This window comes from Serpula lacrymans (assembly GCF_000218685.1).
Source record: "Serpula lacrymans var. lacrymans S7.9 unplaced genomic scaffold SERLAscaffold_1, whole genome shotgun sequence".
Lineage (NCBI taxonomy): Eukaryota > Fungi > Basidiomycota > Agaricomycetes > Boletales > Serpulaceae > Serpula > Serpula lacrymans.
Genome location: NW_006763290.1, coordinates 2827614 through 2841320, shown reverse-complemented (window position 1 = coordinate 2841320; position 13707 = coordinate 2827614). Strand labels below are relative to the sequence as shown.

The 13707-nt window shown below is 40.2% G+C and overlaps 2 protein-coding genes across 2 annotated transcripts; one reads left to right on the top strand and one right to left on the bottom strand.

Annotated features, from left to right (window-relative positions):
- Positions 1–4533: 4533 nt before the first annotated feature.
- Positions 4534–5580, bottom strand: SERLADRAFT_432183 (uncharacterized protein; the record flags this gene model as incomplete). The annotated part of the gene is made up of 2 exons (XM_007312431.1): positions 4534–5256; positions 5314–5580. 2 exons carry the CDS (start codon positions 5578–5580, stop codon positions 4534–4536), a joined length of 990 nt encoding a protein of 329 aa, XP_007312493.1.
- Positions 5581–8253: 2673 nt separating this feature from the next.
- On the top strand, positions 8254–8682 carry SERLADRAFT_432182 (uncharacterized protein; the record flags this gene model as incomplete). Its single annotated transcript, XM_007312430.1, has 1 exon — positions 8254–8682. The coding sequence occupies one exon, from the start codon at positions 8254–8256 to the stop codon at positions 8680–8682; it is 429 nt and encodes a 142-aa protein (XP_007312492.1).
- Between the last annotated feature and the right edge of the window lie 5025 nt (positions 8683–13707).

Sequence of the window (13707 nt, the reverse complement as noted above, 5' to 3'; positions counted from 1 at the left end):
GCTTGAAAAAAATATTTTTTTCAAGATATTTCTCCCATAACAATTTTTTGTTTTTCACGTGGAAGTGTTCAGCATTTGATAGATTTGGAGACTGAAGTGAGTTGGAGGCACCAGCAGGAGTTTGACCAAATGCTGAACACTTCCATTTGAAAAGCAAAAAATTGACATGGGAGAAATATCTTGAAAAATTTTTTTTTCAAGCTTTTTTTCCAGATTTTTCTCATGGATATATTTGGCTATGCACCCAGTGATAGCATCAGACATTGAGGGCAAATTTGATGTTAATATCAGTAATAAAAGGAAATTGAAGAGCACATTTACCCCTTGCAGTCACAAACGGGCACGTGATCTCTCACCTAGCAACATACTACAGAAGTTATCTCGAGAGGCTTACAAATGTCAGAAATCCTTGAGGAAAGCTTGAACTGTAAGGTGGGAAAATATGGAAGTTAAGCAGTCCAGGTTCAACAATGTGGAAGTGATGGAAGAGTCTTTGGCAGCTGCTGCGCAAGTAGAGCTTGAAAAAAACAATGCCCAAATTCAACAGGAGTATCAGAGGGAGCAGGAGTGTCAAGGGAGCAGGAGTGTCAGAGGTCAGAAAAGCTCAAACAAGTTGACTTGGAAAATCAGCGAATATTGTGTGGAGGCTTAGACAGGGAATGGGACAACTCTCACGCTGTTCTCCATTTCATGGACATATGGCAATTTTTTGTTCCTTCAAAGACCCTGCCTTTTGCTGCGGAAGCTCCTTGGCCTGTCCTTACCCACCCAAGCTCCACAATGCCTCAAAATATACGGTGGGATACCATTGAGGCCTTTTTCACTCACGCCAGTGTTCTCACTCCAAATGATTTCGAAAAACTAGTGAGAAATGTACAATTAAAATACCATCCTGATAGATGGGTAGCACAACTGGCTCGTGTTCCTGGTGTAGCTCTTAGGGAATCTTTACTTGATTTATTCACAGTAGTTATCACAACACAATGGGATCCACACCCGTGTACAGTGATTCTGGAACTTCTGAACATGCAACCAATCAGTATGCTTTCCAAGTACACCTTGGTAGCTTAGTTGGTAAAGCACCAGACCGTGAAAGCTGGAGTCCCAGGTTCAAGCCCTGGCCAATGCATGTTTTCTCATACTATAAACAAATGTCATAATTTGTCAGTAGTCTCACAGGTAGTAAATGGTATTAGTATTGATGCTTATGCTTAGATGTATCTATCTGTCATGTGGGGCTTTTGTTTTTGTTGCGAGTGATATAATATAACCATGTCTAATTCCTTGAAACACCTATCTCTTATCTGAATCTATTGAGCACACTTTGACACGTATTTCTCAGGCATTGAATTCTACAGCAGTCCAGGTAGGTGTATCTATCTGTCGTATGGAGCGATTGTAGGGCCAACAGATACCCAGTGAGCGAACGACTATTGGCCGATGATTGGGCGACAAGTGGGCAATGCATTTCAAGTGTCTCAAAATATCTTATTTTGGCCCTTCCTTAAACGGCCATTAAAATACCTATTTTTCCAATATCAGAAAATAAGATAGAAAATGAGATATTTTGGTTTTGCGGTTATATTTGTTAAAATATCAAATTTTGTAGAGCTAGAAAACTTTCCGTCAAATTTCAAACAATTTGAAGTGATTTCACATTGACTAAATTAAATATTCTGGCTGCTCTTTAATAATGATGGAATGTAGAGTAGACCCAACTTGTTCTATCCTACTGTTATACAGGTGTTTATATACTGAATAGGTAGTGAATCCAAGCTCAGCTCCAAGCTGGGTTTGTAAGTAAGAGCCAATAGTGTAAAGACCTCCAGGGTCAAGGGCAAGAGGTTTGTAGTCCAAAAGGAGTATCCTAGGGGAAATAGCAAGAATAGATAGTGGTGAATGATAATCACTAGATAAAGGAATATAGTTTGATAAGTAAAGGAAAAAGTGAAGGATAAAGTGGGAGTAAATTTGAAATGTAATATTTGTTGCCTGATGCTGATCTAACCAAATCAGGTATATGGTCAGGCAAACTATCCTTATTTGGGCTACTTACCTATCTGCACAAGTGCTCATAATAATAGTTAATAGTAAGAAACATAAAGAACATATCAAGAACTCATAAAGAGTTCATATAGACAAACAGGCAACATGTATTTACATATAAACCGAATCTCAATTATACAAATATAAAATACAATATTCTTTATGGGCATACACTAGTGTGATGAGTGAGCTAGATATTAGTCAAGTTAAACAAGAACCCACCATGTAATAATCTAAAACCACAATAGCATAACTCCCCCAGCAACTTGGTCACTACACACCAAAAACTTGGTGGATTTTTTGTTCATAACCATACTTTTCACCTATGTCTTTGCAGCCCTCAAATCAACAGTGTTGTTGTTGATGTGACCTAAGTGTACACAAAACCATTTCTTGCAAGAAGACAGCCAAAAGCCATAATTGAAACATCTGCCCACAAATATTGAAGCCACTATGATGATTGCAATATCTTGGGGACCACTTCCTGTGAGCTGGCAAACTAGACAGAAGTAATATACTGGAGAACTATTAATAAGATGTTTCTATAGTGTCTGCATATTGTTACTCACATATTAACTGGCTTGCTAAAGCTAAGACAGTTAACCATGTGATGTGACATTTCTATGTGAGTGGCTGTGTAAATTTGTAATCAAGAAAGCAGAAATCTGGTGAAGTTCTATGTATGATTGTTCTGTTTTAACACTCCCCTTCAATTATAGTATAGGCCTATTATATTGACAAACTTCTTGTGTGTTACCCTAGGGAGTGCCTTGGTGAAGATGTCTGCAATCATATCGTCTATGGGACAGTAAGATAATGTGATCCTGTTATTGTCAACCGCTTCTTGGATAAAATGGTAGTGTATGTCTATATGTTTTGTTCTGGGATGAAATTTATTATTCTTCAACAGAGCTATTGCTCCTTGGTTGTTGCAATATAGGATTGTTGGTTTGTTGATTGGAGATTTGATTTTGCCAATTATACTCTGCAACCAAAATATATCCTTTAGTGTATGAGTGGTTGCAATGTATTCCGCTTTGATACTCAATAGTGCAATTATGGGTTGTTTATTGGTGCCCCAGGTGATTGGCAGTCCAGCAAAGAATGATATGTGTCCGAATAGGGAGTGACAGTGAGTTTGGGATGCATAATCTGCATCAGTGTATGATGTTATGGTCCCATGTACATCACCATTTTTGAGGGATAGTTCACGGGTTCCTTTCAGATAGTGTATGATTCTTTTTACTGCTTCCTAGTGGCTTTTACCTGGGTTCTGAGTGAACTGAGCTAATGTGTTTGTAGCAAATGCAACATCAGGTCGTGTGCTGAGGGATATCCAGGTCAAGCATCCAGTTGCTTCCTGATAGGGTACATCATCAGGAAAAACGGGGGTAGCTATATAGAGCTCTATAGCACTATAAGTACTTATAAAGCTATTATAGTGGTCAAACCTGTTATAGAACCTCTGCCATCTATAAAGTCTTATATAGCTCTATAAATGCTCTTATAGATGTTGGAAATTGTTGTGTGGCTGATTGAAAAAAATTAACACAGACAGGATCTGAACTCTCAATCTGCTAGTCAGCTCTTGGGTGACTAAGCAACCTATAGCTACACATCACATTTATCCACTACATCATGAGAGCTTATAAAATGTATCATACAGGTGTTATATATTGACCTTTCATGGACTTAGATTTATTTTTTTACTCATTGTCACTACTTATATTTGGATAAATCATTATTCTTATTTTGTGAGTATCAGGGATACAAACTACTATTTCACTAATATAGGCTACATAATTGATTAATACTGGATGATTTATTAGCCCTTTTAAGCACCTTGAACTATATTATAACTATGACCTTTACAGCTATAGGAGCTATGTAGGCTGCTATAGGCTATAAGAGCACTTATAGTATCTTGCCTATAATAATATACTTGACTCTAAACACTTTTGGCCTCTTTCTATTATTGAACAAGTTTATTAGATTAATCCAGAGTTTGAAGGAATTATAGATATTTCTCCCCTTGGTTAAACTTTTGCCTACTACTGAGCTATGATTACACTGATAGTACTATAGTTTCTATGAATGTATTTATATATATAGGTGGTGGCTATATAGCGCTATATAGCAAAAGGGTTTTTCCTGATGTTCATTATTGCTCTTGCAACACCCCGGAGCAGGGCCACTTTGTTGTGGTTTACTTCATTGTTTCGAGGAGTGAAGGCACCCAAGTGACCTAAGCTCCAAACTCTTTGTTAGAATATACTCTGACATACCAATACTCCATAGGATAATACCTCTGATTTGTAAGCCAGCCCAGTATGCAGCAGCTATTCTGTGTAAGACATCCATGGTTGCATGTCATGTTTAAGATCCTATATTGTATAACCTTGGCCATATAGCTCAATTGGTAGAGCAGCTGGCATGTATCCAGAAGGTTCCAGGTTCAATCCCTGGTCTGGTCAATATCCAATTTTATCACTCTTTTCCCTGAGCTTTCATTTCATTGACATGTTGGTCATAGAAAAAAGCTCGGATCTCGTCGTACAAACAACTGGCTAGAGTCTGGAGCCGATCGTACAGTTTCTCTGCTTCTAATTGGCGCGCCTGGCGTCCTTGGTTATTTTTTTGGTGAGCGGCCCGCGCTCCATTTGTACAATCTCGGGCCATGTGCCCCTCCTGCCCACAGCTGAAGCAGGTGAATCTGCACTTTTGTCCGCCCTGGACCGCGCTGATATCCATAGGAGCACCCCATCCTGGTTGCAACCCAAATGGTTGGAACCCATGAGAGTGATTTTGTTTTTGGTTTGATGAACCAGGGCTCCTCTGGGAATAGTTGTTTTTGGTGGTGGTCCCGCCACCGAACTGCATAGTGTAGAGCTCTATGGCCCTACCAATTTTTTGAACCTCTTCAGCAGCTGCTGCAAGGTTCTTGCTCCGCATATCTTGTATGTAAAGTTGTCGTGCAATGGCCGGTGATACATTGCCCCTTAACAACTCTACTACATGTTCATTTCCTAGACCCCCTTGGATGGAGAGGGCCAGGAACCAGGTAACAAAGTTGTCCGTCCTCATGTTTCCTTGTTTGAAGGTACGGATTTGCTGATGTGCCCAGTCATGCTCAGCTTGGGGTCTGAAGTATTTTTCAATCTTGACTTTGAGATCATCCCAGGTAGGCCACACTCTCACAGTGTAGCACTCCTGCATTCTAACTTGGGCGTATCAACCTGCCACAGGTCCTTTTAGTCAAGATAGTACGGCAGTTGCTATCTCAAAATCATCAGCAAACACATCCCAGTTTGCTTTGATCCAAATTTGGAGCTTGATCCACCATTTGGCAAATTGAGCCCGGTCTCCTTCAAAAGCACCGGGGTCAGCAATGATCTCGACTTTCTTGTTGAACTTTCGCTCAACTGTAGGTTCCGCTGCTGGGGCAGCCTGAATCTTAGCGAGCTGACTTGTCAATGCCTGAATCTGCGCACGCATGCTGTGCAGAAGACTGTTCATATCTGGTTGCGACGTCATGTCGACTTGTTCTCTTTGGTAATGTAAAAAAAAGGTAACTGGGGGTCCCCGCTTGCTAACTGCAGATTAACCTCTTCCTAGCTGAGTATCAGATCACAATCTCCAATTACCCACACTATAGTATTTGGGGGGTATATAGGGGGTGGGTGTGGGAAACCCTGGTCTGAACGGTTGTCAGGGGGTGGTCCGCTTGTTAAGCTGTCAACCCTTCTCCAACTGGCAGACGCAAGTGCCCGGCCTGGTCAGAGGTATTTGAAGAAGAGGTTTTTGTATTTTAAAACTAATCAACAGTGGTTCCACACCAACTGCTGAGCCAAGGTACTCCCCTTAACACTGGGGGCCGTGTATCAAAAAAAATGTGTTTGTCCTGTCTCCCAGAGCACTACGGGGCCGTCACAAAGAGTGCACCCTTCTGCTATATGGGATATCCCTAAACAATAACACTATCCCCTTAACTCTGGGGTCTGGGTTTGCACAATGTGCAAGAGAGTAAACAGAGCAAGTCCTAATGTAACAACCAAGAGTTTGTTACTCTGGCGCACAACTCAGACAAGCTATAGAGAGGATGATGAGGGAGTGGTTACCCTTTAGGCTTCAACAAGTTAGTTGTAAGGAGTCTCCTTGATCTGTTGGGGTATATATACTACTACAGGTTTGTTTGTATATATGTACTATACAGTTGATGGAGGCAGGGGCTGATGATGTCCGAGGGCGCAGCCCGTGTGACCAGCTCCACTGCGTGAGAGACTTGTATCTAAAATAGAAAGAAAGGCAGTGCAGCACGAGAAAGTGGAGTTTGAACAAAAGGGAAAGTGCCATATGGCACGGAGTGTGAAAACTACAGTAAAAGGTTAAAGAGGAGAATGAAATTTAAAGGTCCAAAAATGTATTATTGTAACAGTTGACTTATATATAAGCCTTGTCAACCAACACTGTCTCAAGGCAATGTCTCTGTTAATATTAGTGTAGTATTTAGTATTAAAAGGGGAACACTGTGACAACACCAACAAGATACTATCTTGGGGCACTGGAGCACAACACAACAACACTCAATGAAGGGAAAGGAAGTGTACAACCTATCAAAGGAGGAGTAAATGATCATGTGATCAGTCACATGACTTGAAAAATGCAAAGTAAAAATATAGAAAAGTAAAGCACAAGTAGGTTGCTGGTATGTTAATTGTAACAAACACAGGTGTAACCCTGTTGCAGCACTAGGAAGCCCTATCATCCTCTTAGATCACTTTTTGGATGTTTTGTGGACCATAATTGGACCTATCCTTATGCTTTTGGACCCTCTCCATATCCCCTCTCCACCACCTCACCATCTTATTTGCTCGCCTCCTACTATTCCCCATTGTCTTTGCCACTGTTCTATCACCTATATCCATCTCCTACATCATTTATTTTTGCTCTATCTTCTTATACAACACCAATCATGTCTGACTCTGATCCCAAGCTCAATCCCTTGTCTGGCACTAACTACCCCCAGTGGAGTAGTGAAATGCAAGCTTAGTTGATGACCAAGGGATTGTGGAGGCTTGTTTCTGGCACTGAAAAGTGCCCTGTGATGCTGAAGCACAAAAAAAATGGAAGTTGGGAGCTGAAAAGGCTGATGGTGTATTATACCTCAATGTCACCAAAAAGCAGTGTATCTATCTTGATAGTATTATTCATGATCCTGTCAAGATTTGGGAGAAACTGGCTATTGTGCACATCACTAAGAAGCCTGGGACAAGATTCAATGCCTATAACAACTTCTTCTCTATCAGAAAAAAAGAAAACAAATCCCTGCAGTCTCGTGTGACCAGGATTGATGAAGGCAAAATCTCTGTCCTACTTGCTTTATATTAGCCAAATTGGACAATAAACTGACATGCATGGCCATGATTAGGACACGTTCTGATGAATATGCCCACTTCACTTTGTCTCTACTGCTTCTAAGTACCTTAATCAGACCCAGCTCAGGGTTGCTTTTCCTGCTGAAGAGACTAATTGTTGTCATTGTGCTGAAGTTTATTCTGCCTTGCATTCTTCATCTACCACTGTCAATAGCACCTGCACCCATCCTATCTGCCATCATTGCAATCAATCCACTACCTCTACTCATGTTCAATGTGATTTCCGTGGTTTACTTGATCATACCCAGGATAAATGCCATAGATACATTGCTAGTCACAAACAGGTGGTGGAGGGTACTTTAATCACTACAAGCATGGCAATAAGGCTCAGGCAAGCTCCAACAATGCTCAGAATAACTCTCAGCAGTGCAAATTTTTGCCCAACAATGCCAATTCCTTTACTGTGGTCACTGAATCAGCTCAAAATGCAAGTCTTTATTCCATTTATCCCTCTGATCGTCACTTTCCTCTCCAAGTTGATGCTAACATTGATTGAAATACAGACACAAGCACCACTTCTCATATGACACCTCATTGTTATTGAGTTCACCACTATACCCCATATCGAGTGCCAATCAAGCTGGCTGATCACACTGTCGTCTATTCAACTGGTTTTGGTTTTGTGGTGTTTAATCCTGTGATCAATGGCAAAGTGGCAAGGGCTGTGGAATTCTTTATAGTGCTCTATGTGCCAGATCTTTGAAATAATCTCCTGTCAGTCTTGTATTTAGCTCTTGAAAGTGGCTTCAATATCATCATCTCGTCTTATTCCATGTCTTTTATGTGTGGCAATGCTCTCCTATTCACTACAGCTATCAATGACAACAATGCAGCATTCCTTGATGGATCTACTGCTGCTTGTGTTGAATTTGCAACTATACCACTTGATTTGACGCTCTGGCATTGCAGATTGGCTCACCACCATCATGGTGATGTCAAGAGACTGATACAGAGAGATCTGGTTACTGGGCTTACACTGGATTTCAAGGCTGTTCCTGATCCTGTCTGTGAACCGTGCTTGTCTGGCAAGTCACCCCCTAGCTGCCATGGAATGTATAAGGCAAGACTTTGGACCCAGTTTAGAAGACAACTAGTAAAAATTGATATTCTGTTTAACACTCTTCTACAAGTAGACAAGCCACCTGCTGCTGTTCTACTTAGTCATATTACTCTAGGATATTATAAAAAAGGATATACTTAATGTAATTGACTATAGCCATTATTTTGCAATTGATGCTCTGGACCCAGAAGCTATTTTATCAGGACCTTCAAGTAATACTCAGGAACCTAAGCAAATCTTCAGGATTACAGATAGCTGTTTTCACATCAATATTTGTCTCTCTCAGGATGAGCTGGATCTTATCTCAGTGGCCTAAAAAGTTTACACAGGGAGTGTTAGAACATAATAATCATATATAGAACTTCACCAGATTTCCGCTTTCTTCATTACAAATCTACACCGCCACTCACATAGAAACATCATATCACATGATTAACTGCCTTAGCTTTAGTTAACATGTGAGCAACAGTTATGCAGACACTATAGAAACATCTCATTAATAGTTTTCCAGTATATTACTTTTGCCTAGTTTTCCAGCTCACAGGTTATAACCACAGCAAATACCACTGCTCTGACAGCCACATCTGGTATATACACTATACCAAAACTAAATGAGGATGGAATCAAATTGAATGTTCTGGAAGTCTCAGACTACCATGACTATATTAGTCAAAGGCCTCCTACATCACCTACATGGTTGCATAATTATTCCAACAGCTCTCCCTTAAAGCACATGTATCTGCAAAAGGAAGCAATGATACTGCAACAGATATATGCAACTATCCATGGAAGTGTCCACTACCAAATCCAAAATCTACCAACTGCTGCAGATGCATGGACAGAAATATGCCACATGCACAAGAACAAAAGTGAGATTGTACAAATTAACACCCTAAAATGGCTACAGGACATGCAATGCAAAGAAGATGATGACACTAAGAGTCACATATCCCAAATGCTGAAACTTTGAGAAGAATTGGCTAGAATGGGTGCACCTGCCAAAAACAAAAACTTCAGTGCAATGATAATGTCATCTCTCCCCATATCCTACTGATGAATCATTTCCTCAATTACAGCTGCTGCTCGAGTATCCAAAAGTCCCCTCATATTGTGAGAGTTAATAGCTCACATCAAAGAAGAGGCTGATTTTTGGACTACCAGTAAACAATCAAACAAGTCAGCCTTAAATATCCAAAAGAAGCAAGGAAAACTAGAACAGCAAAGGTCAAACAAAAATGCTCCAACCCCAACTGCAAGAGGGAAGGACATACCATAGACAAATGCTGGAGAAAAGGGGGTGGAAAAGAAGGCCAATGCCCTTGTCAACAAAAGACAAAGGAAAGAGCAAACACAGCTCAATACCCACCTGATGAACAAAAATATGCCTTCTCATCATTCAAAATAACACCTAATGCCTCAACAGAGAAAGACCACAGTGACGTTGTCATCAACTCTGGTGCTATATCACACTTCTGTCCTGACAAGTCTAAATTCAAGACATTCACTACTATCACACCTTGATCCATCAGCATAGCAGACAGACATAACATTGAAGCAACAGGCAAATGAGATGTCCAAATAGCACTACCAAACGGCCATAAGTGTTACGATACACAATTTCCGGACCTTTAAATTTCATTCTCCTCTTTAACTTTCTTCTGTGGTTTTCACACACTGTGCCATGCGGCACTTTCCATTTTGTTCAAACTCCACCTTTTTCTGCTGTGCTGCCTTTCTTTATTTTTAGCTACAAGTATCCCACGCAGTGGAGCTGGTCACACGGGCTGTGCCCCATGACATCATCAGCCACTGCCTTCATCAAACTGTATAGTACATGTGTACAAACAACCTGTAGTAGTATATATACCCCAATAGATCAAGGAGACTCCTTAGCAAGTCCTCCTGTTTTTTACCCACAACTAACTTGGTCCTATCATAAGGGGTAACCACTCTCACTCACTTCACTACTGCTTGTCTGAGTTGTGCGCCAGAGTATACAAACTCTTGGTTGTTACAATAAGCAAACCAAGGTCATGCTAAAAGACACCCTATATGTGTGACAGCACCAACAAGACACAGTCTTGGGGTACTGGAGCACAATAACAACAACAACAACTCAGTGGAGGAAAAGGAAGTGTACAACCTATCAAAGGAGGGAGATTGTCATACTAATGTTGGTATACACTAGAAGAGGACTTGCTGAGTCCCTCCCCATGTATTGCTCCAGTATATATACTAAAATACATGAGGTACTATACAGTTGTAAATGAAGTTCAAAGTCCGATGTCTAGCATGTGACTGGTCACATGATGAGTCTAGACACTGGTCAGGTGATGTGTCACATAATTGGTCATGTGACTATGAAAAGTCCGAAATCGTAAAGTAAAGTTAATGGTTAATGATCAGTCATGTGACTTGGAAAATGAAAAGTAGAAGTACAAAAAGTGAAGCATAAGTAGGTGCTGGTATGTCAATTGTAGCAATATGTACCGAACATGAGTCAATTACTCATTGCCACAAGCCAGATTGATAAGGCCAGAATATTGTTGCTAATGACCAAGAGATCATACACCATTACAACATCTCAAGGTACCATCATAGCCAAAGTACCTATGTCAGGTGGCTTATACAGCATAACTGCAAAAGAGCAAGCAGCAAATGCAGCCACAAAGACAAGAGAAATGTCACTGACATACCTACATAAATGCATGGGCTGCATGGCTTACCCAATCACAAAGATGCTCGTATCCAAAGGAATAGTAGATGTAATATCCCTGGACAAATCAAGTGAACAGGAATTCTGTGAATCATGCGTCAAAGCAAAAATGTCCAGACTACCAGTCCCAAAAAATACATATACCAAAGCAAAAATATATGGCAAACACATCCATTCAGATGTTTGGGGACCTGCACAAATAGAAACAATGGGACAAAAACAATACTATATATTATTTACAGATGACTTTTCATGAGGATCTACAGTCTACTTCATGAATGTAAAAGATGAAGCATTACCTGCATTTCAAAAATTTGTGAAATTCCTGAATACACAATATGACAGCTGCAAAATAAAACGATTCAGATTAGATGGTGGTGGAGAATTTGTAGGCAAAGAATTTGAGAATTACCTAGATAAACTTGGAATCAATCATGAACGGACAGTTCACAACACACCCAAACAATATGGGATAGCCAAATTACTGAACCGCACAATTGTCGAACACCCCTGTGCCATATTGATTAAAGGAAATCTACCTAAAACAATGGGCAGAAGTGATAAGTCATGCTACATGGTTGAAAAACAGACCTCCAACTAAAGCCCTACTTGAAAAAATGCCATATGAAGTGGTGAATAAAAAGAAACCCAATCTATCAAATGTTCACAGATTTGGATGCATAACTTTTATAAAAACAGAAAATGCACCAAAATTTGAAGCGAAGGCCCAGGAAGCTACATTTGTAGGCTTCAGCAAACACAGCAAAGGGTGTTGAACATGAAGTCCAACTCAAACCTGACAAAGAAGACTTACCCAGCATTACTATGCTTGAAAGGGAGAATATGACTAACAACCATGTCAATGCTGAACACAAAAAATATAAAATGACACAAATGACTCACCAAATGAACCAACCTCATCAAATCAACCAGAACCCACTGAACCTGCAGAACCAAGCAATCCACCCAACAAATGTCTCCAACATACACAACCTCCTCCTGGTTACTATGCTGCTCTAAACCATGGTGAAAGAGCAACAACTGCATGGATAAATAGAGATGCAGATGAGGCAACACAAAACACTCACAACAAATGACAAATTATGACATTTGTTTATAGTATGAGAAAACATGCATTGGCCAGGGCTTGAACCTGGGACTTCAGCTTTCATGGTCTGGTGCTTTTTACCAACTAAGCTACCAAGGCGTACTTGGAAAGCATACTGATTGGTTGCATGCCCAGAAGGTCCAAAATCACTGTACACGGGTGCGGATCCCATTGTGTTATGATAACAAAGATAAAGAGTTTGCTCTCATCATCCATCAAGCACTTGCATCATATGATGTTAACTCGCCAACCATTGCACAAGCCCTAAAAGGACAAAACACTAAGAAATGGTGCCAAACAATAAGCAACGAGATAACAGCCATAGAGCAATTACACACCTGGAACATAGTAGAGCCGCCACTTAACACTAACATAATCAAATCACACTTCATCCTCAGAACCAAGCACAGCAAAAATAGCAATATCACGTGATATAAGGCAATGTCGATGATGAGAACTGTTGTTAGAAAACCACACACAAAACAAACTAACACACAATCCTCCCAGATTCCACGGAACTTGTTTATGGGTTTTGCCTCCTAGAACAGTGGGTGCTCTGGTTGTTCGTGGGGTGGTATGTATGACGATCCTTCAAAGTAAAACCCAGAGATGTATGGGTGTGGGTTTTGAGGAGGAGGGATAGTTGTACTATAGAAGATAGGGGCTTTTTGAGATGAATATAGGATGAGCACTACCTTGCTAATCTTAGCACAAGGTAGATTTGAGAATGACAAGCTAACAAGGTTCCCAGTGATAGCAGGCTCCTGATGCACAAACTGTAGTGCTCAGAAGGACTCTAACCAAAAAAAATGATAATCACTTTCAAAAGTGACGAGTGACAATGACAGCAGTCAATAGTAGTAACAGTGGGAAGTGTTGTGACCACACTGAATAACAAGTAGCAGAGCAGTGAACTTGAGATTTAGAGAAGAAGTCTGGATTGGATTTCTTGTTTTTTTTGTTTTTTTTACAAGGTAGAATATAGGGGTTTATATAGTAAAAGAAAAGTAGGCTATGCACAGTATAGCTGTGCAAAAAGAATGAGAAAGGACATGAAGGAAGGAATGTACGCTGACAAATCCTGCATAGGTAGTACAGGATAAGATTGTCAAAAAAAGGAAAAGAAAGGGATAGAACAATGAATGCTGTGAGTAATGTCACTGGTTTGTACAGCCATAAAGTAAAGTCCAATAGCAAAAAGAGAGCAGGAAAGTCATGATGTCATGGGAAGATGCAGTAAAAAAAGGGCAAGGCAAAACACTATTAGTATCAACACAGTTCCTTTATTGTCAGTCAGGCATTCTAAAAAATATGTGTCCATAAAAATGATTCAAAAATCAAA